At 37.9% G+C, this 25282-nt stretch overlaps 1 protein-coding gene across 2 annotated transcripts in view; it reads right to left on the reverse strand.

The window, feature by feature from the left end:
- Positions 1 to 25282, reverse strand: part of ift80 (intraflagellar transport 80 homolog (Chlamydomonas)) — a 71096-nt gene that overhangs the window by 45273 nt on the left and 541 nt on the right. For both annotated transcript variants that reach the window (XM_046876738.1, XM_046876739.1), the window contains exons 2-8: positions 24897 to 24977; positions 24001 to 24222; positions 18186 to 18296; positions 17623 to 17691; positions 11965 to 12074; positions 6907 to 6996; positions 6285 to 6422 (exon numbers count right to left, since the gene is read on the reverse strand). In XM_046876738.1, the coding sequence (XP_046732694.1) occupies positions 6285 to 6422; positions 6907 to 6996; positions 11965 to 12074; positions 17623 to 17691; positions 18186 to 18296; positions 24001 to 24222; positions 24897 to 24933 (777 nt within the window). In that variant the 5' untranslated portion in view covers positions 24934 to 24977. The remainder of the gene's footprint in view (positions 1 to 6284; positions 6423 to 6906; positions 6997 to 11964; positions 12075 to 17622; positions 17692 to 18185; positions 18297 to 24000; positions 24223 to 24896; positions 24978 to 25282) is intronic.

Consider the following 25282-nt stretch of genomic DNA (forward strand, 5'->3'; position numbering starts at 1 on the left):
GGGTGTAGAGGAAGACAGGTCAGAGCGTCCTAAAGGTTCACTATTACAGTAATCAGTACTGGAACTAGAACCAAGGCGTGAACTTGAAAGTAAAAAAAGACCTCCTTTTTTGAGGTAAACAGAACCTTGTGCTAACATTTGTTCTGGCTAATTATTGGACAGCAGGCTACATTTCAAGCCACGTAGAAAGAGAGGAGGTGGAACCATCCGTCACACCGTTCCTATTTAGCCCCTGACACACGGTAAACGATGTGGCCGAGGGCCGGGGTCAGTGTTCGAGACGCTGAACTCCGACTTTGTTATCGTTGGAAGAGGGAAGCGACACGTTTTTTTGAGCTCGGGCTCAGTCTGGTTTTGTAGCGCACCGCACGGCAGGAGCAGAATCAAACTGAAAGCAAAACTGTTCGTGTACACAAACTCTCTCACACACACACACACACACTGAACTCCAATTCCAAAAAAAATCTCATAAACCCATATTTTATTCACGAAAGGACATAGAAAACATTTCAAATGTTTCAGCTGAGGAAATTGAATGTAAATAAAGTAAAAAATAAGGTAATTTTGAATGTTTGTAATACATCTCAAAAAAGTTGGGATGGGGCAAACAAATCCAAACGTCTGGAAAAACTAAGTGTTAGATATTTAGACATTGAAACAGTTGGAGAAACATTTTGCCCCTAATGAGGTTCACTGGACTTCTAGTAGTTCCTAAAATAGCAAAGTCTACTAAAGGCAGTGGAGCATTTTCACATTTAGCTCCTAAACTTTGGAATAGACCAGAAAGTGTTCAGGGCTCAGACACACTCTCTCAGTTTAAGCGCAGTTTAGCAATTTAATCTGATCACATGCACATTATCAACTCGTGCTTGTTAATATATTGAACAGCAGCTACGCTAATTCCTCTCCACTGCTTCTCTCTCTCTCTCTACCCATCCCGAGGCATCCTGAGGTTGCGCCAACTCCAGTCGTTTCCCACCTCATGAAGATTATGGACCTTCAAAGTAGTAGATGCCTGCAAACATCCTGAACCATCTAAAGACGTACCAGCGCCAATTGGATTTTACTTCATGTGGAGTTTGGACATTGGACCTTTTTAAATGTTTAAAGGCTCTGGCAAGGAGAAGCTGGTGTTGGTTCTACTGTATGATGATCTCAAATGGTTTACGCCGATAACAGAAAGCTGATTGGCTGTTGCATGTTGGTCTGATTTGTAGTCGTAATACAGCGAATTGTATTTGGACAAGCAAAAGAAAGATGTACAACACCACGTAAACTAACAAATAAAACCTACTAAGTATGAGCATCAGATAGAGCGTTACATGGACATCGGAAATATAAAGACCTGTTTAAAATGTTTTAAGACCTTTAATTTAGGTTTTTTAATTTAAACCTTTTTTTTAAATTATTTTTTAAGACTCTGTGGAAACCCTGGTAATTGTTACTAGATGTACAATAACTTGTATAACTGTATCATTGTAACACATTTCTTACAGTATATTTCCAAAAAATAAAGAAATTCATTGATTTTATACTTAATATCGAACTTAATATGTATATTTTTCTTATATTTTAGTCATATATGTTTCTTTCCAATATATGTTACCACACAAAAATGGAGACACAATTGCGTTTTTAGATGTGGTAATAACATTTTCCCTTGAAGAGACCCAGGAGATGAGTGAATGGGTTGGTGTGGAAAATCTTGAGTTGCCTGCTGTAGATCTTCAACCCTACACTGTGAACACTGAAGGCACCCCATACCTCCTCACCTCACCTACATCAGTACCCGAGTTTACTAACACGATGGTGGCTGAATGAACACAAATCTCCACAAGCACACTCCAGAATCTAGAGAAACATCTTCCCAGAAGAGTGACGGTTATTCTAACAGCAAAGTGTGGAATGTGATGTTCAGAAAGCAAATACGCATCTTATAGAGAGGTGTCTGTAAACCTTTACCCGTATAGTGTATATAGAACATGCAGAGAAATCAGAATGCATGTTACTAGAAATGAATCAAGACCTTCTGACCAATCAGAATCAAGAATTTAATGACAATGGTGTCTGAGGCAAAAATGTACTCGGCTTCACTGATCGATGAAAGGGGACTCGTTTACACCGAATATGTGTGTGTCAGAGAGTGAGTGAGAGAGAAAGAGAGGGAAAGAGAAAAGCTTGCAGTATGTATGAGTCACACTTGTTTGTAGGGGTGACAAAAATTGTGACAGAGCCCAGACGCTAGACACCAGCTGCAGCCACTCGTAAATAGACTGTTGTCTAGAGGGCACATGTGTGTGCCCCCCACTCTTTCACTCACTCACTCACACACACTCACGCACACTCACACACACAAATATGCTCGCACGCTCAAATTGGCACAAAAGACTTCAGGACACACTTCATGCAGACAGCTTTTTTGTAGTATTCACGCAGTCATTTACACACACACACACACACACACACACACACACACACAGTTGAGTAACAATGTGGATCAATTTTTCGAATTCACTGAACACTCGTGAGTTCAACTTGAACTTGACTTTAAGTTAATCACCAGGGCCCCTTGTTTGTGGTTACGGTTGCCAGTTCCTGCCCTTGAGGGGGTTAGGAACGGGGCAATGTCAGGCCAAGTGTGTAAGCTGTGAGCGCACACACACACACACACACACACACACACACACACACACACACACACACGGTATCACATGTCTACCAGCTTATCTGTGCAGTGTCACCATGTTAGGAGAATGTATATGAGCTCCTAAATGTATGTCTAGTAATCCATATGTTTACAGATACACCAGTGCTCACCAGATAGAAGGCAGTAGCAAAGGGGCCTGAAGAAGGTTGAAGGGAGGCTGGAGGGGGGCTGGAGCGGCCAGAAGGGCCAAACTGGCCTTGACGGCTAAGTGGAGTCCTGCTGAAGGTGAAGGGTTAAACGAGCCTGGCTTTCCTGCTGAGCCAGCACTCTGCCAAGTGCAAGGTTTCATTGTAGTAGATAGGGAATGAAACTCCTGCCCATTAGTCATGGAAGGAGCGTTGAGGCTCCTCACGGGTTGTTAACCGTTTCACCGCCACACTCGTAAAACAAAACACACACACACTTACGAACACTCATATTCTGCTAGGTCAGAGGCAGCAGGTTGACACGTCTGAACACAACACTTGTGCTGTGAAGTTTGAAAAGAAATTTAAAGAAAAGTGTTTTTTCACTATGAATTAAACGAAAAAGGAGGGTAGCAAAGAAATAACTGTTTGAAGTTTCTATAATACAACTAAAAAAAACTTATTTTTTGCTGACACTCCACAACAATACATACATTTAGAAATTAACAACCTTCCACTGTTTTATTTTATATATATATATATATATATATATATATATATATATATATATATATATATATATATATATATATATATATATGTATACTGGTGATCAAAATTAGAGAACAATTTATAAACAATTGAACAATTCTGAAATAATGTCATCTTCACTGCTCAACAGTTGAAGGAGTTTTAGTCCTGTCTATACCATGCTACCAGAACACCTTTTCCACAAAATAACTAAGGCATTTAAAAAAAAAACATTAATTTCCAGAAAACACACTGATCGCTGGAAAACAATTCAAATGATCTCACTTAAGCACCCACCGAACTCGCCAGATTTGCAGACTTCGCCTTCTTCCCGACAATAAAATTCCAGCTCAAAAGTTGTCTTTACGTCTTGAAACCTATGCGGAGATCCAGTAGAAGGTGCTTAAACACGCTTCGAAAAAGATTTCCTGGACACATTTTAGAAGTGGCAGAACCTCTGGGAGCACTGAATTGCTGTGCAATGGCACAATTTGGAAGGTGATAGTGTGTAAACGTAGATAAATAAAATACCAAGTTTCGAAACATGTAGAATTAAATTCTCCTTTCACTTGAACTAGGAGACTCAAACCTGTTCCAGCCTGGCAATACCCCTGTGCACAGACAGCTCCATGAAGATATGCTTTATATGGGCTGAAATGGAAGATCTCCTGTTATAGAGCTCCTATTGAACACCACTGCAATGAATTGGAATGCTGACTGCACCCCAGACCTCCTCACCTCACCCACATCAGTACCTGACTTCACTAAAACTCTTGTGGGAGATTGAACACAAATTCACACACTCCAATATCTAGTGGAACATCTCCCCAGAAGAGTGGAGGTTATTATTAGAGCAAATGGGTCTAAATTTGTAATGATATGTTCATAAAGTAAATACGAATCACATTATAAACTGAGGTCATACTATAGGATAGGATATTGCTGATCACCACTATATACAGTATAATCAAATATACTGTATTTTTAGAAGTCATAGTCGAACGTATTTGCTCAAGAATGTTGAATTATATCCGACAGGACTCTCCTTCACAGGCATGCTGTACATGTATACCGTAGGTGTTAGAGAGAAACTGAGAAGACTAGCTCAGCGGTGAGAGATTGAAGGAGGTAGATTAAGAGTGAAAGACTGTGGTAGAGAAGATTATGAGCATTGAGGGTTTGAAAAATTCGGTTTCTCGGAATCTCTGCTCATTCTCTACAACCATTGTTTTGTCTTATGGAAGGAAAAAACCTCAAACACTACTCCTGTACACAACAAAAAAGTATTTGAGGGGGGCAAACACACACCAAAACTCAAAGATTAAAATCCAATGCAGAGGCTTCCCTTGCTAACCCTTGTGCACTGGGACTACGGATTCCTCCCAGAACCTGGCGATCGTAGATCCTCGTATTGGAGAGTAATAAACGGACTGACGGAGCAATGACATATCAACGCTGATGAAGGAGCCAAGAATTTTTAGTGCTGATTAATGGTTAGAGAGAATAAAGACTGCGTCTGGTCCGATCCTCCTGAGACACGGCCCGTGCGGTTCCACTACATTTTTTTTTCCGCCCGGCTGTTTAGAACTAGCTCACTTACGATCGGAATTAGTGACTACAGAAACTAAACAATGTCCACATCAACTCTTCCGATCTATTGTGAATTTATTTTACTTTTTTTTTCCCAGTAAGTCTGCCTGCTTTGTCTGCTTCTGCTCGTCTTTGCAAGCTGGGAAAAAAATCAGCTGGAAAATAAGACAGATAGGATCCTTGTATAAATGATCATAATATCCTTTCCATATTAAAAACCATTACAAAACGCAGTCCTGCTGCTCACCTGAACATACAGTATTGTGTAAAGCCATTGCCTGAAATTACCAATCAAGTGTTGACACCCTTTTTCACCAACAGAAATTATGGTTTGTCATTTTGATCCGAGTTTATTTTTATACTAGTGTTATAGCAGCTATAAACATACTTTCCCTTTACATTCTCAAGTACTATTATAGTTGTTCTGCAAAATGCAATATTTAGTAAGGAAGACGTATGTTATCCTTTCTGTGAAAATGTTGTCTTATATTTGTTTGATACAGGATTCTAGGTGTTTAGATGATTCTAGGGTTTAGACTGCAGGCAAACTAGTTCAACACCGGAAATCTTCTACTTTAAAGTCATGCTATTGTACTAGATGCAGTATGCAGTTAGCATTGTCTTGCTTAAATATGCAAGGCATTTTGTGGATGGAAGCATTTGCTGCTCTAAAACCTGTGTATACCGTTTAGCATTGATGGAGCCTTTACAAATGTGAAAGCTGCCCATTCCACAGGCACTAACGCACTCCCCATAGCATCAGAGATGCGGCTTTTTAAACTAAGCATTGATAACAAGCCAGATGGTCCCTCTCCTATTTAGTCCGGAGGACATGGTGTCCATGGTTACCAAATAGAAATAATCTTGGGCATCCAATATCCATACAATCAGAGTGTCATAACTATTTTTGAATTGGAGATTTGTGTATGTGTATATATATGTAATAACAATATAATATAATATTTATAATAGTAATATAATATACACGTTAATGCATGAACCCATGGAATCTAAATATGTGGACTATTGCTCATACAATCCCCTGTAATTGAGGGTTTTTTTGTGTATTAATAATTAATTTTAATTACATCTGACGCTACAGTCAAAGCTGCTGCTTCAGAAAATAAATCGACACCTTTTGAGAATCGAGAAATATACTTTAAAAAATCTATTTTTTAAATCTAAATCTGTTTTCTTTTAAAAAACACATTTTATCGAATCCAGATTTAAATAAAAACAAACAGCTGCAAATTATGCTGATAAAATGATAATAATATATATTTTTTCTATTAGAATGCTTGTGGAACCGACTGAGGGTTCGATGTTCTTACCCCGGTCTTGTCGCACAGTCGGAGGGTGTTGAAGGAGCCCATAGCGAACACCTCGCCATCAGGAGCCCAAGCCACCGAGGTGACAGGGTAGTCGTGGGGAGCAGTTGAGTACAGAGGCCTCCCATAGCTGTCCCACACCTGTTAAGAGCAAAAAAAAACAAAAACAAGGAAAGGGTAAGTTTAGCACATGTACAAAGGAATATGCTACAACGGATGTGTTGTTTCGAGAAAATAATCACAGACAGGCTGGTGTGACGCGAGCTCACGTGAAATGCACTTTCTGTTACTACAAGGAAACTAAGTATTTTCCAAGGAGCGCTTTATTCCTTTTACACCACATCAATTCAGTACATTTCTTTTTTACATTTAATAAACAAATGCAGCTCATCATGTTACCAATAAACCGCAAAAGGGCTCGTAGTGGAGACTCCTTCCGAAATGTGAGAATTACGATGACTCTTCATTATAATTTGTATCAAAGTAGAAAAAAAAGATCATAATAAACATGAATCTATCATGTATTTTCGCACATCGCTATGATTAGAAGAATTGAATGGTTCTTCGTGGAACGTTACTTCTGAGACGAGAACTTCATGCTCTCTTTACGCTCTTTTTGTCTCACCTTACATTTGCAGTCTTCACCTCCAGACAAAATCAGATCATTTACAGAATTCCAGTCCACCTTTAGAATAATGCCGTCATGAGCCTTCCACTGCAGGGGGAAACACAGATTGTTTATATGAGCTATTACTGAGACATATCGGGGGTTGAGCTTTGTCGCGATATTTTCTGTATATTTTTTGGGAATTTTCGGGAATTTTACCAGACTTTATTTAAAAATGATAAAAAAAAAAAAAAAAGTGTTTACATTTCTTATATTGTACGCGATCACTTTTACAATGTCAATAAGATACTGATTTGTTCAAACAATATATCGAATGACAGGGTATTTATTTCAAACCGAAGCATTAAAGCAAAAACAACAAGAATCACTGTTCGGCTGTAAAGTGAACTGTGCAGTACAAACAACAAGCAAAACGCAAAACCTTCTGCACCTCGTACGCAAGAATGGCCAGCTGATTCCTGAAGCTTTTCATAATCCCCATATTCAGTGCGATGGGAAGTTCGAAAATGGTGAAACCGTTCGGTCGTTGAGTGACTTTTGACTGCAACCGATTTTCACCACAGTTTGCAGATAGGCGTCTTTTAACTAACATCTGACGTTTCAAACACGAACCCGAGTACTTCTGTAGATTGTGAGGTGGCTGGTGTTTGAGTATTGTATACTATGATTTTGCATATCATTTCAGCTACAATTGCGATATTATCGCACATGATGTATATCGTGAACCCCTAACGATTCGGCGCAATCGGCACAACTAAGCATTGTTGGATTAGATACAGTTCAGGCAAGCATACAGAGCACATACTGAACCACTCTGTATTCTGTTTCCACTCTATATGACAATGAAGTCTTAAGGACAAGTGTCTTTCAGCATGTGAAAATTGGTAGCTTGATGGAAAAGATGTTAGATTTCTGTTAGGAAAGATCGAGTTCAAACTCCAACACTGCCAATTTATGACTGCTGGGCTCTTGAGCAGGGCCCTTAACCCTCAAATGCCCAGTTGTATAAATAGGAGGTATAGGAGGCACCGAAGGTCACTGGCTATCCTCAAACAATAGGTAAAAACCTACCACTTCCTGAAACACGTAAACTAGCATTTATTTTCCCTGTTTTTTATGTATTTTTTAAAATAAATTATAAAAATAAATAAAAATAACTTCTCCCATTAGGGTTCACCACAGCGGATCATCCTTCTCCATTCCCCCGTCCTCTACATCTGCCTCCTTCGAATTAACTACCGGCATGTCTTCCCTCACCACAACCATAAACCCCCTCCTTGGCCTTCTTCTTTTCCTCATTCCTGGTGACTCCATCCTCAACATTCTCCTACCAATATACCCCATGTCCCTCCTCTGCTCATGTCCAAACCATCTCAATCAGGCCTCTCTCACTTTGTCCCTAAAATGTCCTACATGCGCTGTCCCTCTAATAAACTCATTTCTAATCCTGTCCATCGTCGTCACTCCCAATGAAAATCTCAAAGTATTTTAAAAACTACTCTGCTCAAATTGCTCCCAGTGGAGTTTAAGGCTGATGTTATACTCAGTTTGCAACCAGTGTTAAAGAATTCATTGATAAAGACTTCAAAGCGCTTGTGTACGTCGCTCTGGATTAGGGCGTCTGCTAAATGCCGTAAATGTATATGTTTTGTAGTAAATGTATCCGGGTTACTGTATATGATTTTCATGAGAGAAATGGAAGGCTATGCACACAGAGAGATTCATAAACAAGTGCAGGCCAAAATGTTGAACGGAGAGAGTAGCAGTTGGGAGGACGTGTCCTGAAACAGCTGACACACCGGCCCTTGTCTGTTCTGTGTTACGATAATTGCTTCAACTCCAGGGTAATTGAAAACAGTGCGGTGGATTTGTTTCGCAGTTGGCCACGAGGACCGGGACTCGACACCCACTTTCATGCTGCAGGACCCCCATTTTCGCTTCTGATAAAGACTCGTATTAAATAATGCACTCAGGTCGGGTTAGACTGCTTCCTGGGGGGTCAACAGCCATACAAGTGATTTGGCATAAATACATGAACACAATTACATATGCATTAATCGTACCAACCAGCAACACTACTGGGTTTGCTTTATATTCATTGCAATACATTTGTACATCTGAAAGAAAAAAAAAACCTGAATGATTTGCATATTAATAAAGTCTCTTTAAACTTGAGCTAAAGGTTTACCCACATTGCCGTTTGATAGTGATGTCAATGGAAATTTAGTCTTTTAACATGTTCAGCTCACTCATTTGTACACTCAAATACCCATCAGGCTAATATCATTATTAATGAAGATCACAAGTTGGTTAAACCGAGTCTTTGGCACGACTGACTTGCATTCTGAAACACTGAGTTGCACGAAGTGTTCAGCTAAAATGAGCAAATTCACTGGTCAGATGATTCATTATTTAGAGGACAGGAACTGGATATGAATTAGATACACCACATTATCTGTGTAAAGCTGCTTTGAGACAATGTTCATTGTTAAAAGCGCTATACAAATAAAAATGAATTGAATTAAATAGATATGATGGATATGAAAGTTTTTTTTTTTTGCATTTTACATTCGTTGACTTTTCCACCTCGTCCAGTACTTTAAACTCTTTAAAGTTTTACTCCAAAGTTCAAAAGAACCAGCACGAGACTGAATGATTCTTGGTAAACGTTCTGAACTATTTAGGTTTCGTGTTCATGAGTTGATGTGTGCATTACGGTGGTGTGTATCTATCCTGCCTCAGTGCTTTTAATGGCTTTCCCCAGACTAAGGTAAGGCAAAGAGCAAGGGTCACAGGGGCCCACTTGGGGTCACAAAGTCATGCTTTTACAAACTGACAGCTGTTGCTCGGGAAAAGCTGGACCGAGAGATCTGTCTAAACCCCTCAGCCTGTTTACTCAAGATCCCTGCTGCAGTTCAGCGCCCGGTACAACAATAAACACAGGGGCATTGCACCACCAAGGCTTTAAACTGCTGACAACGGAGCACGCACACACACACACACACACACACACACACACACACACACAAAACACTAATTAAGTTGGGTTTAAGAACAGCTACGCTATAAAATGAGGGGAAAATTAAAGCACTTTTTCATCATACTTGCACCATACAGCTAACACACACGAACACACACACACACACACACACACACACACACACACACAAACTCAGGATCTGATTAATTTGTTTGTTTTAAACATGATTTACTGTGGCTTTACTACGTTCAAATGCTTTTCAGTGTTTGTATATTTAATTTATGCATATATCATTTAAATATTATGCAAAATTAAATTTACAATATATTCCAAATTACAGCTTATATCTTCACAAATAAATAAAATGTGTGTATTTTTCTTTTTCAACAAAAGCAGTTAAAACAATGTTATATTATATTTCATATAGATTTTTTTATGCATGGTTGTCAACTTCTTCATCTCCATCTGCAGTTATCGTTAAAAACAATACAAATGTTGATTTACACAAATTGTTTCACCATGCATACCCAAATGCTGTTTTTTTTTTGTTGTTTTTTTACAGAAAGCAACAACCCAGCATGAGTGAATTTGTTAAAAGGAGAAATCCCCCATGCACCCCTCAGCAAGCAGCTACTATACACTTTAAAATGTCTAAATAAAAAATAGTTAAACTCAATATGTGGCCTTTGCATTTTTAAAAGTACACTTTTATACATAAATACCTTGAATTAGGCTTTTATATAGTTATAATAAGCAAAACAAAAAAAATTTTTTTTAAATCTGATTAATTGGATAAAAATAATAATCATCCGATTCATCGATTTAGCAAAAAAATCGTTAGTTACATATATATATATATATTCTTTAAAAATATATCTAAAATTATTTAAATAAGCATGCGCAATTATGCTAGTGAAATAATACATTAATAAAAAAACTAAGCTTCCAAAGAAATTGAGCAAAAAAAATTTTAAATACAAAAAGAAAAGAAAAATCCTATTGAAAAGTTAGCAATGGTTTCTGCTTTAGTGAATAGATTTCACAGCTCCGTACTCTGTGTGTGTGTGTGTGTGTGTGTGTGTGTGTGTGTGTGTGTGTGTGTGTGTTTCCACTGTGTTGACATGTATCAGATTTAGTTTTTTGGGGTTTATGCTCAAACCCTAATACAGCTGTTTTATGTTGGGTTTTTTTACTTTCTATAATCGATTTGATGAGGTTTTTCCGCTTCTGCATGTTTTTTTGCCAAAAGGGAAAAAAAAAACAAAGGCAACCTGAACTTGGACGTATGATGGACTGCATTGTCTGGATATTTTCACATTCTGTAATCACAGACATTTTTAAATAAATAAATAAATAAATAAATAAATAAATAAATAAATCACTATTTACAGATCATGACTCTATAAGACAATCAAGCTGGTCTGAGCAAATCTTTAAACATTTATGCTGATGCCTGGAGAGAAGAAGGAGAATGTTTAAAGAAAATCCTATATAAGATACATACAAACTATATGGACAAATGGTTTTGAACACCTGACCATTAGACTGGTGTGTGCTTTTTGAACATCCCATTCTTTATCGAGTTCTCATAACTTCCACTCTTCTGGGAAGATGTTCCACTAGCTTTCTAAATGTGTTTGTGGAGATTTATGCTGATTCAGCCATGAGAGCAATTAGGAAAGTCAGGTACTGATGTAGGTGAGGTGAGGAGGCCTGGACTGCAGTCAGATTTCGCATTTATTCCAAAGGTGTTCTTTGTGTTGAAGTCAGAGCTCTATAGCAGGCATATGTGATATCTTCCACTCCAACCCATATAAACCAATTCTTCAAGGAGCTAGTTTTGTGCACAGGCACATTGTCATGTTGGAACAGGTTTGGGTCTAATAGTTCAAGTGAAGGAAAATCTAAATCTAAAGACGTCCCATACAATTGTGTGTTTCAATCTTTCTGGTAACCGTATGGGCAGGAACCTGAATAGGAAGATGGCTGGAAAAGTGTGGTGTCCTAATAGTTTTGTTCATACCGTCTACATAATGCATAACGCTCCAGTTCCTGTTGTGCTGTATGTGCATTACCTGCAGAGATTTGGAGCTCGGCTGCAGGGGTTTGATGACGAGCTGTCGGCCAAATGTGTAAAGTATTCTGTCGGAATCTGGAGCCCAAGCCACGGAGTACACGGGACATCCTGTATGAGGCAGAGAGAAAGACATATGATGTTCAGAAGGACAAAAATTATGTATTTGTTTTCAGAGTTGGTGACGAGTCCATTAATAAGGTCAGTATTTACACAGAGAAAGTTCCTCGCATTCAGAATCGGGTTACGCCGATTCTTACGTCTTCAGGGATACAAAATGCGCATTGTAGAAGAAAGTCTTAAAAAGCTAAAGAGCATTAAAAAGTAAACGAATACAATTATATACAATGGCAATCATATATGTTGAAGCTTGAGTAGGCCTTAATTGTAATTATCAATAGATGTGATTTGAGGGCGTTAAAGGAAAAAAAAAACCTTGATCCACGATTTTTACCTTCAATTTTTTTTAATACAATGTTTGACAAAAGTTTGTGGACACCTGAGCATAAATTTGTACATACTTTTTGGAACATCCCGTTCACTCTTATAATAACCTCCACTCATCTGAGAAGATGTTCCACTCGATTTCTACTCATTCAGCTCATTCACAAGGGTCTTAATAAAGTCAGGTACTGAGGTCAAGTAAAAGTTTGGGGAAGACCCCCCCATATAGCTAGAAAAGTCGGGCGACCCAATACTTTTGGCCAAACAATATATCAATGTGTGCATGTTCTTTTATCAGACTTTACTAACGACATCATGAAACGGGTCAATTTTAGTTTTATTTATAAAATCAATCAATCAATCAATCAATCAATCAAATTCATGTCTCCATGCTATGATTAAAAACCAAGACGGGACAGACCTCTTCCATCTGCACCGTGCTTTACTACTTTGTTGTATTTTGTTCATTTTTCTTTTCTACCAAACCAGAAAACCGTGTGTCGTTTTCGAGCTGCTGCACACGGCTGTACCTTGGAGAAATGCAAAGAGCAAAGCAATACTGCACACATCAGAGCACACCACATGAAGAGAGGCAGCTAGGCAAGACAAACCTGGCTGGAACAAGACGTATGCACGTGTGTAAGAGAGAGAGAATGAAAGAAAAAAAAAGAGAGAGAGAGAGAGAGAGAAAGACACTGACATTTAACCCTGCCCCAGGTGCTTGTGGTTTCTCACAAATGCCAAGAGGTCACATGGTCTTGGGCTGACAGAAGGCAACAGGAGCGGAGGGTGATGAGTTCCCGCTGTTCTTCCTTTGCACACCTCCCCCAACACCCCCTCACCATCTCTCTCTCTCTCTCTCTCTCTCTCTCTCGTCCCAGATGGGTCAGGGTTACATAATCACTCTGCTAAACTCAACAATGGCCCCCAGCTGTACCTGAGACTCCTCCCACAGAGACCGAATCAGGGAGCGAGGAGGAAAAAAGCAGACAAGAAAGGGAAAAAAAGAACAGAGTGTACATAAAGAGAGAGACAGATGAGTGCAGATTTATTAGAGACACACACAGAGACACATGCAAACATGGACACATACCTAGACACCGACTGAAAGAACGAGACACAAACGCACAATATTACACAAGCACAGGGTTTCTGCAGGTTTCACCAAGTCAAATTTATGTCTGTTTAAGAATGAAATTTACGACCTGCATCACGACATCAAAAACGAGAGCGCAAACATGTTGTTAGCGACTGACCTTAACCGAGCCCTGAACGCTAACGTTGTTATCGCTCAACTTGCATTTCGCCGTAGCTAAACTGAAATGAAAAAAAAAACGTTTTACGTCTGTGGTACGATCCAAGAGAGATTTGTAAAAACTACAAACAACCACGGAAACGAACAAACAAACAAAACGTTCTAAAGTGCTGCGGGAGCATTTCAATGAGCATTAAAGGTAGTGTTACATGGACATCAGAAAAATGAATTAAGACCAAGAACAATGTAGTCAAGACTTCTTAAGGTCTAAGATTTAAATTTTAGTCTTTCTTTTTAGTATTTTTAAGACCCCCGGAAACCCTGAAAGAGATAAACACAGAGACTTAAAAGACATGTAGAAACAGAGACAAAAAAAAGAAAGAGATAGAGAGACAGAGACACACACACACACACACACACACACACACACACACACACACACACACACAGACATTATGAAACAGAGGGCGCAGAAGGACAGAGAGACGGGTTTTTTTTCGCCGTTTTAAATTGATCCACTTTGGAGGATGTTTTCAAAAGGCTACCTTGACTGACAAAATGCCATCTCTGTGTGGTCTCTGTCCCTCTCTGTCCCCCTGTGTCCCTCTGACTAAACATAAAGCCCGTACTATCTAACTCCAGACTCATACGGAGCAGTCTCATGACCGTACAAAGGATTTCACAGCAACATTATCCCAAGCCTTAACTATTCACGTGCATCCTCCAGCCTTCTCTCCGGGTCGATACGCCGAAGCAGGACCGTTCCAGAAGCTTCTAATGACATCACCGAGGTGCATTAAAGACAACACTCAGCTGAAACAATTAATAAGCGAAGCGCATGTTCTAAATTAATAACTAGGTCATTACACATTGCTTTTAAAGCGAGGATGCCTGACGGTGCTCAAACAGGCACGGATCTCGTGTGTGGGTTTTTTTTCATTGTGCCAGGGGAACATCCGGGAACAGCCAGGGGAACAACAGACCGGGAACATCCCACAGGAGCTTCAGTTTTGGAGATGCTCTGACCCAGTCACATCACAGTTTGGCCAAACTCTCTCAAACCTTTACGCTCGCCCATTTTTCCTGCTTCTAACACGGCAACTTTGAGGAAAATATTTTTAATAAATATATCCCACCCACTAACAGGTGCCATGATGAAAAGATAATCAGTGTTCCTAACTTCACTTGATAATGTTACGCCTGATCGGTGTACAGAGGACTTATATAACAGAATTGAATACATCTATCTAATTAGTTACCCCTTGTGTCAGACCCAAAGCTGATACCAGTGTTGGTATCAAAGCATCCCAATTTAATTTAGAACTTGGTATTAGTCATACAGAACACTCAGGGACAATTTATTCTACAAATAGGGGTGTAGCGGTAGACGTATTCGTACCGAACCATTTCAGTACAGGATTTTTAGGTGTACTAAATGCAATCCTGAGATTCCTAAAATCTGATTTCCCTCACAAACATATTGAGTTGCAGATCGCACTTTCACGACTCGATCCGTACCGGAAACGCGATTTGTTCTGCTCATTCGTTGCCCCTTCCCAGTCTAGCGATATGAATTGTTTTGCGCTTCATGTAATGCTTCTCTTGAAAGGAGAAGCTTCTCTTGAAATTCCGCATATCAAGGGAGTGAATGAATGAACTTCCCAGTTTATACCCCTGTGGCGTTATCTTCCTAGGAAAGACTTCTGTTTAGACATAGTCTTCATCCTCTCACAATAAATTCTCTGTGTAAAGCAGACTGCTACTACTGGGAAGCACAAAAAGGGTCTGCTGTTCAACATGTTTTTATTGCAGTTCTATTCCATCATTTGGCTATTAATAGGATGTTAAATTTAACATTGTTTCTTACTATGAACGAGGTAACAATACTCCTTACTGAAACATCAAGACCTTTGTTGAGTGCCCGAGAGATTTGACCCAAAGGCTTTTGAAATCATCCAGCAAATACTGTGTTGCTAGAAGTTTTCTCTTTGGGATGTAGATACCAGGACTGCTTTCACATGTGGGGTTTTGTTTGTAATATTTTATGAGAATCAATTGTAAAAGCTATAAACAGAATGTAAACAGATCTATCTGTTTAATCTATACTAGTTATATTATATGGACCAAAGCATTAAAACATCTGATGTTTCCAGGCATATGTGGTTCTTCCCCCAACTGTTACACAAAGTTGGAATTGTATAAGATGTCTTGTAATGCAGTAGCATTCAAATTTCTCTTCTTGAGACCCAAATCTGCCTGACAATGCCACTGTGCACAAAGCCAGCTCCATGAAGATATGGTTTATATAGGTTGGAGTGGAAGATCTTCTTCTATAGAGCCCTGACCTCAACATTATTGGGATGAAATGGAACGCTGACCGCACCCCTGGCCTCCTCACCCTACGTCAATACCAGATGTTACTAACACACTTTACTAGAACAGTCCAAAATCTAGTGGAACATCTTCCAAAAAGAGTAAAAGTGTCCACAAACGTCTGCTACTTCTTTACAAGCTTTATTTTATTTTTATTTTAAGGTATTTACATTCTATAAATAATTGATAAGAAGTTGTATATATTAATGTATATTAATGGTTTCATTCCATGAAATGAGAATTAATTGCAGGTAAGTAATATATTTTCACGTTTTCTATTTTTCTCCCTCATATTTTCTCTTATTTTATATTTAAAGTCTCTTTTATCTTATGCACAATCTTCTGAGCAGCCAATCAGGTTTACATTTCACTGCAAATTGTATTCTTTATATAACTTTGTTTGAGACAAATATAAGAAATCTTGAATCTTGAATTAGTAACCAAACAGCAGAAGTGCTGTAGGGTTTTTTTCGTACTTCTACTTTTAAAGTAGTTTTTAAAATCTGTAATTGTACTTTTACTTAGGTTTGTTTTGTATTTATTTTTATTTTTTTTTTGTATTGTACTTAGCTATATTTTAAATTATATTCGTTTCTGGGTAAAATAAATAAATTAATAAATTAATAAAAATACAATAAAAGAGGAAAAAAATCACACCCAGAAACTGCTCTGATTGATGGAAGGGAAGAGCATAAACGCTCTAAATCACAAGAAAAAATTTGGAGACAGACGGCATTGATGCAGACCTCAGCTGAATGCGAAATGCCGTTAAATCGAAAGTTGCGTTGTATGACCCCTCGCGAGTAACAAAAAAATCGAGAGGTTTTGACTTTCTCCTTTTGATGGTTCCTTTTTCAAGGGGAATTGTACATGTTCTGTATGTAAATTTAACAAAAATTGTGAATTACTTGTCATAAATGTTTTATTTACTACTTTAGATGAATAATACAATAATAAAATAGTTTATCAAACATTTTTTGTCATTTATTAGTACAAACTCTGTTTTGAAATGTTACTCCGGACTTTCGAGCCACTTGCGGCTTCTCGCAAACTATCAGATTTTTCGTGAGTTAGTCTTAATCCGGTTTTAAATGAAAAGTTTTGTGGTTCCACTGTATATCAGTAGATTTACTTTCTTTTTTTTTTGCTGAGAAACTGCACATTAGACTCTAAACATAGACTTTACAAGTTATGGATTGTAGTGTTTTTATCCTAATTTACTTTCATTGGTAATGTTGCTCCTTCAATTAAAAAATTAAACACAAATAAACTAAAACTAAATTAAAATTAAAAGATGTATATCCCCTTATACTCTTTGAATTACACTAGAATCCAAACCCCACCCCCCGCTGTTAAAAAAAAGTAACCAGATACATTTTTGTCAATTTTAATGAGAAACTTTTTTTTTTTCTTAAGTAGATTTTTAAACCAGTAAATTTACTTGTATATATATATATATATATATATATATATATATATATATATATATATATATATATATATTTTTTTTTTTTTTTATAGTCAGTGGTCCATGTATAAGACTGTGCCTTAAACAGCACCAAGACTACAATACCTGCTAGTTCCTACCTTGTTGGGCCAAAGTAGACCTCAGCATCCCGCTTTTCGACCAGATCTTGATTTGTCCGTCCTCACCAGCTGGAAAGAACAGAGTCAGAATTTCATAGTGATTTTAACTATTTCAGTATTTTAAAGTCTTTGTACAAAAGGTGCAACTAATAAAAAACCCACAGTGATTTGATATGATTTATCAATAAGTGATTAATTCTCTCTATGCAACCTTGAACACGTGCAGGATATTCACAAATGCTCTTTGATGAAAATAAAAAAGAAAGGAAGATAAAGAAGAAAGAAAAAAAGGCAAACAGCAACCCTAAAAGCATGAACACCTACAGAGTTTGTGTGGTTTTTAAGTCTCTGTTTGAACACACAGCAAAGGCTGTTGAAGCACATTATCTCACAATCAATCATCTCCTCATCAGCCCACAGTCACATTTACGCACACTTACGGCAAAACGTGTTTGGGTCATGGAGGGTGAACGAACTGAAATGTCATTCAAATTTTCTTTACATTTTGTGTATTTTGCTGAAGTTTGAAAATTGTGTGCTGTAGGATTAAGAAAGAAATGAACCTGTAATGAGAGCAGTTCCGTCGTAGTTCCAGCGACTTGCCAGCACGGCTCCTCGATGGGCTTCTACGCTCTTTTCAATGCGTCCCGTCTTAGACAACAAGTGGAACTTACCTTAAAAAAAAAGTACCAAAAACCTTTAATTTATTAAATCGTTAAAAAAAATATCCCAAGATTTTATTTGCCATTTTTACTAATATGTATGTTTATTCAATTTTTTACTGAATATAGACAGTATTTTTTTGTCAATATCTGTATTTATTTTGTGTAAAAAAAAAGACTTTTATAGAATATACATTATAAGGACAAAAGTATCCAGACAGCAGACTTACCACAAATTTGCAAGCACACAAATGTGCCTTGACGCTATAGTATTTGATTAGATTAGATTAGATTAGACTTTATTGTCATTACACATGTACAAGTACAAGGCAACGAAATTCATTTTGGAATATAGGACTATAAACAGTAATTTACAGATGTATATGTACTATGAATATACAGATGAATATATATGTACTATGAATATATTATACAGATGAGTAAATATGTACTATGAACATGATTTACAGATGCCTTTTACTATAAACAGAGATTTACAGAGGATGTGAACGGTGAACATAATATATTGCTATTACTATAAACAGAAAACGGGTTTATATACAATGGTAATAAGTTAATGGTGAGCAGCAATACAAATTCCTTGCACTTGAAACTAGAAGTCCTAAACCGGTTCCAACATAACAATGCCCTGTGCATATTCCAAGCTTCATGAAGATATGGTTTACATTGGATGGAGAATAAGATCTTGAGTCGCCTGTTTTAGAGTTTTGATCTCAACCCTACTGAAAACCATTAGGATGAATTGGAACACTGAGTGCACTTCAGGACTCCTCAGCTACATCAGTACCTGACTTTATCACAAATCTTGTCGAAAAATCTTCCCAAAAGATCGAAGACGTTTAAACAGCAAATGGGGATTAAATATGGAATGCGATGTTCAGTCAGGTGTCCACAAACGGGTGTCGATATAATGTATATAAGAGGAAAAGATGTTAAATGGATATCTATCTAATTCTTTGTAAAAACAATGCCATTCTGGTAAATCTCCGTGCATTCAATACAGACCTGTAACGCAAAATTACTAGCGATACTCGCAATTTAACATTCTGCAATTTTATATCAAAGCACATACCAGATTGTAACCTTTTCTATACAGAACTATAGTCCAAACTGTTCGTTTACATATAATATGAAAGATTTGACATTCTGCGTGGACGTTTTCTTGTAGGTAGCTTTTAGCAGAGGGCTTTAACGCAAAACAGAAGAGCAAGCACAGAATGTCTGCTGCTTAGATTAGACCAGTCTCCCTTGTGTTGGAGACAGAGGGCGATCAGGCATGGAGACAGTTATCAAAGACACTAGCCAACCATATACTTTGTGGTGGTGCATATTAAAAAATTCAGAATGCTCTATGTAATTTCTGGTTGCCTAAAACTGCAAATCAGCATGCTGCTGCTCGCTCCCGATGCTATATTTGGATCTCGACAAAACAAAAGCGAACCCAGAAAAGCAGGTAGTAAGAGAACGACTGAAAAAAACGGTTTCTTTTCTTTTTTTTTTTTATGTAAAAATACAAAAGCATTTCTCCTCCAACATGCGTTGGCTGGTTCAGTCCGTCAGCACTGAGCGCCATGCCCAGCTTTGATGTGTATCTAACACAGCTCCAGAGGCCTACACAGTGACAGGGGTTGGAGCCAACCACTAAACTTACTGTATAGCTCAACCCCCCCACCACCACCAACCAAACACCAAAAGCTAAAACATCTCTGAGGTTTCTTTTTATTCAGAAAACGGAGAAGATGTGACATTTGAAAACTAAGGTAGGTGTGCAGGTTTGCACCGTGAGAGACGTGTGCACTTCAATGGGTGGCTCAAAGCATCAAAGAAAAGAGTGGGTCAGAATAGACGATGCATCAAATCCTGCGTGGGACTACGGTGCTATCGAGAGACACCCGATTTTGATCTATTCCCGAGATGCGGCGGAAAATCAGAAATATTTCGAAATATAACAGTGAGACTAAATGAAGATGTTCCACAAGGAAAGCGAGGGAAAAGTAGTCAAACGAAAAAAATATCTATCTATCGCAGTCTGAGGGTGAGAGAAAGTCCACAGGTTTTCATCGCAACAGGGAGCTGCCAGACTAAATTACCGCTTCAAGTTTGTGGGTGTGTTTATGCAACTCTACACTGCCATTAGTGTGGTGACCACACGTCATTTGCCATGGCCATGTGTCTCCACTCCATGTCTTCATGTGATAAGCCCATGCGACGCTGAGGTCAGAAGCAGGGAAGCGTGCACCGTGCAAAGCTCAGACCTCCAAATTATACTGTAGTGTAGTTCTACAGATCCAACATTAGAAAGGTAGTTTCTCCAGTTATAGCACATAATCAGGAGGGGGGATTATAATAGAAAAGAAAAATCTGTGAAAACAAGCTGATTATGACGTCTGATTTATGCAACAAAAAGAAAAATGGAACTAAATACGCTGGGCGGGACATAACACTAAATTTGGAGACTAGATAATGGAAATTCATGTTGCTGGCAAACAAACTTTCGCAACCATATATTTTCCTATGCTTTACTGATTTTTTAAAAATCGGAAAAAATTTGCAATCAGCTCCGTGCACATTGAAGGCAAATACTTTTAAAGTTACTTTTACTGGAGTAATACTGGAGTATCAATTTTTTTTTGCTCAACATATGAAATATTTAAAATCCGCCTCATTTATACTTTCTTGCCATTTTATTTTTTGACTTTATTTTTTGGTTGGGTTTGTGGCTTCATCCAACTTTCTGGGAAGTTCAAATGGATCACTATATGCTTTTCAAAAGCAACAAGAAAGTGGCAGTAATTACGAGCCCCCCATAATGCTGTAGTTTGTATCATATTATTTATCATTTGCACAAATGTCTCCAAGGTTCCCATTTCTTCCTGAAAACAGCCAATGGTATTCGCTCATACTTCCAGGTTCAAATTAGATGTTAGAATGAAAATATTGTGCACTTTAGGGCATTGCTCAAATTTGGTATTGTGAGGAATTAATTACAGTGGTCCCTCAAAACCCGTTCTAAGACCCCACCCGTGTTCCGAAAATCCACAAATTTTGGACCCCGAACCCCCTATGGTACCTTAGTGAATTCATCTAGACAATGTCACTTTAATACAATAAAGTGTTTTTAAAAATGTTAGGTCATTTGTTAGTAAAACCATAGTTGAACATTCGGTCCCGCTGCGGATTCCCGCGAAATTTACGATAATCCGCAACGTGCTGTTAGTTAGGTTCCAAATAAGATCCCGTGATTTTTTCCGAGCCGCCAGTTCTGAACAGTTTGGAAACTTGTGGCATCAAATTTAAAATGACCTTGATTTTTTCCTTAAAATTAACCATTTTCTCAATTTGAACATTTGATTGTTTTCAATGTTCTATTGTAAATAAAATACAATCCAATAAGATTCACACTGCTGATATCTTTCCTCATTTCACAATAAAGAAGTATTCACTTGCACAACATTTTTAAAGTGTGTGATCAGATACGTTAGTGAACTTGACTGATTCCTCAACATGAATTTTAGATCTTACAGGTAAAACTGAAAATGCTTTTTTAGTGAGCTTAACAAATCATTAATTAACTGATGTAACCTATACTATATTATACTATAGCTCTACCTTTACATTATGTACATTGCCACATTCTGCAATTACCCTTGCAGGAAGTCCACAACATGTGAGAAGAGGAAAGGGGCGGGGCTTACTGCTGATATCAGTTAGAAGAGATCATAAATGTAAATTTATATGGAGATTCATATGGAGTTATCTATGGATGTTGAGGCAATGTATTATAATGCAGAGACTTTAATAGAAAATTATCCCCGCTAATAAATTCTTGCTCAAAAATATTGGGTTTTTAGCCTTCATAAGGAAGACGCGGCATGAAAGACAACGATAAAAATATTCATTTTATGCCAAAATATGCATATACAATGTCTTCACGTCCCCGTCAAAATGGCATACGGCAAACCAATGAAACTTAAATGCACACCAAAAAGAAGTGTTGCAACCTTATAGGAATTTGGGTGAAGAATTGCACAAACTCCCCAACTATAACTTTAATGCACCCAAACATTAAAGAACGAATCCAAGTGTAAATATTCAACGATTTCATGTCCCTGTGATTCAATGCGATTCGACACGTCTTGGTTGAGCAATTTGATTTAACCCTTCCTTGCAGAAATAGCCCGTATCTATCGCATTGTGTGGGGGATCTTCTGTGCACAGACCTTCTCGATTCATTCCACAAGCTTTCAATAGGATTTCGAAGAATATGAGAGATTGCTGTCACATACAGAGTGCAATCAGTGCTGGCCAGATGTTCCATCTGTTCTTTTAACGCTGTTGTAAGAGTCTAGGCAGCCTAGAGATTTCTTCTTCTTGTATAGCATGATGATGAAATCGCCATTACGAATCAGCCCCATGTGTCACATGACCTGTTGTGTTATTCCTAATTAGCATCCCAAACATATGATTTAATGTGCTGTGTTATGTCATGTTATTTTCCATTTCTATAACTGATGCTTGATTCAACTTGCACCGTCTACTGGATGGTAGGTTGCCAGGTTGAGGTCACAAATGCATTGAAATTTGTATATTGTGTTCAGATCTGGCAACTGGACAACCTGAAATATTGATGTGATCATTCATATAATGAGGTTCAGGCCAACAGGAGTGTTGACAGGAATGACCGCGTATCAAGTTCTGAAGTTCTCCAGACCGTCCTGCTCCATTCCAATGGCCTACTTCTGAAAGAAGTTCTCTTCAGTTGGAAACCATTTGCTGCTGCTGAGCATGAATCCACATGGGAGCCTAAGGAATCATGGACTACTGCAGAAGGTTAAACTCAAGAACCATAAAGAAAGTTTGTTTATAATAATTACAGACCTTCTTTATGGTTCTTGAGTTTTAACACTTAATTTTTGCCCTCAAGTGTCCATCATTGAACAGTAAATACCTCAACATTTGAGGAAGTATAATGAATGGACACACTCGTCATCTCAGGAAGTTTTTCCTTGTCATTGTCGACAACTGGATCGCTCATTATGGATAACTCATAGCAGCTCATTTATGAATTTATACTGTAAGTTGAATTGTAATATGTATTCCGTAAATCTGCTTTGGGACGATGTGCATTATGCATATTATGCATCAGGCATGACATTATAGCATTATAACATTATGACCGGTGACGTGAATAACACTAAAGGCTGGTCCGTGTGGTCTGATCCAACAGAAGAGCTCCTGGAGCTCAAATTGCTGTAGAAGATAATGCTGTTGATGCTCTATGAACCCGGACTGTTTGAGCAGCAAATAGGGGACCTACACAATGTTAAGCTGGTGGTCATAATGTTATGCCTATATTCCACACAACGCCCGGAGTTTGCCAGTTTTGTTGGTTATACACTGTTTACATTTCTTGTTTCATAGTTTTTGGTTGTTTGCAAATTCCCTGGTACATCTAATGTCTACCCGTCTCCTGATCGATAAATCCTTATGCAGAACATGGCTTCAGACAAAACCCAAAAAAGATCTAGAAAAAAAAATTCTGACAGATAGAAATCATTTTTATTTGGAGTTCATTGATGAAGGTGCACGATAAATACTGAGCAATACCAGTGCTCATTCTGAGTTCACCCGCAAACCCAGACTATGTACAGGGTGAGTATATATATATATATATATATATAAGCAAAGTAATTACCATCAGTACTGGTGAGAGCAAAGATCTCTGCCAAAGCTTGCTTCTTCCCAGCTATAGTCTTGGGAAACCAGTGTAAGTCGATAGGATAGATGTCCTCCTGGAGCTTCACCACCACGCTGGTCTCGTTCGTGAGCAGGTTCCATTTTAAAATCTGATGGTCTTCACTACAGGAGTAAACTTCATCAGCTGTAATCCAGCCCACACAACTGACCAGTTCTTTATGTGCACAGCGGTTAAGGCGAACATCTGAAGTGTTTTACATTTAACTTTCGGGCAATTCAACAGCAATATTAACTTTATTATAACCTTATCATTCTTTGCCATTTTGTCTTTTGCATGTGAAATGATTTTAATAAGAGGAGAAATATATAAGTGAAGGATTTATATATAATAATATAATATATATATATATATATATTATAGGAGCTATTACAGAAGTAATTCTTATTATATTATAGGAGCTATTACATATATTACAGGAGTCTTACAGGAGAGACAAAAAATATTCTCAAAATGTTTTGCTTGCTGTTGAATTGATGCTGAACTGTATGTTGCTGCTAAACAGATACCACCACGGCAATCAAAACAAGTTGGCGGCTTGCTGAAGTGTGCTTCACCAGTTAAGTTTTTATCCACTCATAAACAAAAAGGAACAACTGATTTCACAAAATGTAGTTGAGTAAAAGAGATTTAAATCTGAAATGTATGGAAATAAAAGTCTTCCCAAATAGATATACTCAGTGAAGTACAGATACATTAAGTACAGTAACCGAAACAAACGTTTACATTAAGGACGAACATATTCACATATTATGTATTATAAACACTTGCATGTGACATTGCAATAGCTGTATAGTAAAGGGCGTGTTTACATATACAGCTTAATGAAAGGATATGCTTTGGCTCTTTCAGCAGGGAGGTTTTGAACCGCATTCTGTATTTTCTTCTCAAGACAAATCCAGCTCCTGTTCACAGAACTGACAAAGACACAACTTTCTACAAAGTCAAATAATCCACAAATGATACACAACATGGTTTCGGTTTAGTTACATGGTGTTAGATGGAAGTCTTGTTGCATTTAATTGCACTTGGTGTTATAGAGATTATTTTGAGTCTTCACACACACACACACACACACACACACACACACACACACACACCCAATAGCATCACAAAGAACATATTTATGGAAATGATAAAAAAACGAATTTGAGGAAGACTTGAATTAATTTAAATTAATATACAAGAGATGATCGATGATTTACAGCCTATTCATCAAGAG

Source organism: Silurus meridionalis, chromosome 20, assembly GCF_014805685.1.
Source record: "Silurus meridionalis isolate SWU-2019-XX chromosome 20, ASM1480568v1, whole genome shotgun sequence".
NCBI lineage: Eukaryota > Metazoa > Chordata > Actinopteri > Siluriformes > Siluridae > Silurus > Silurus meridionalis.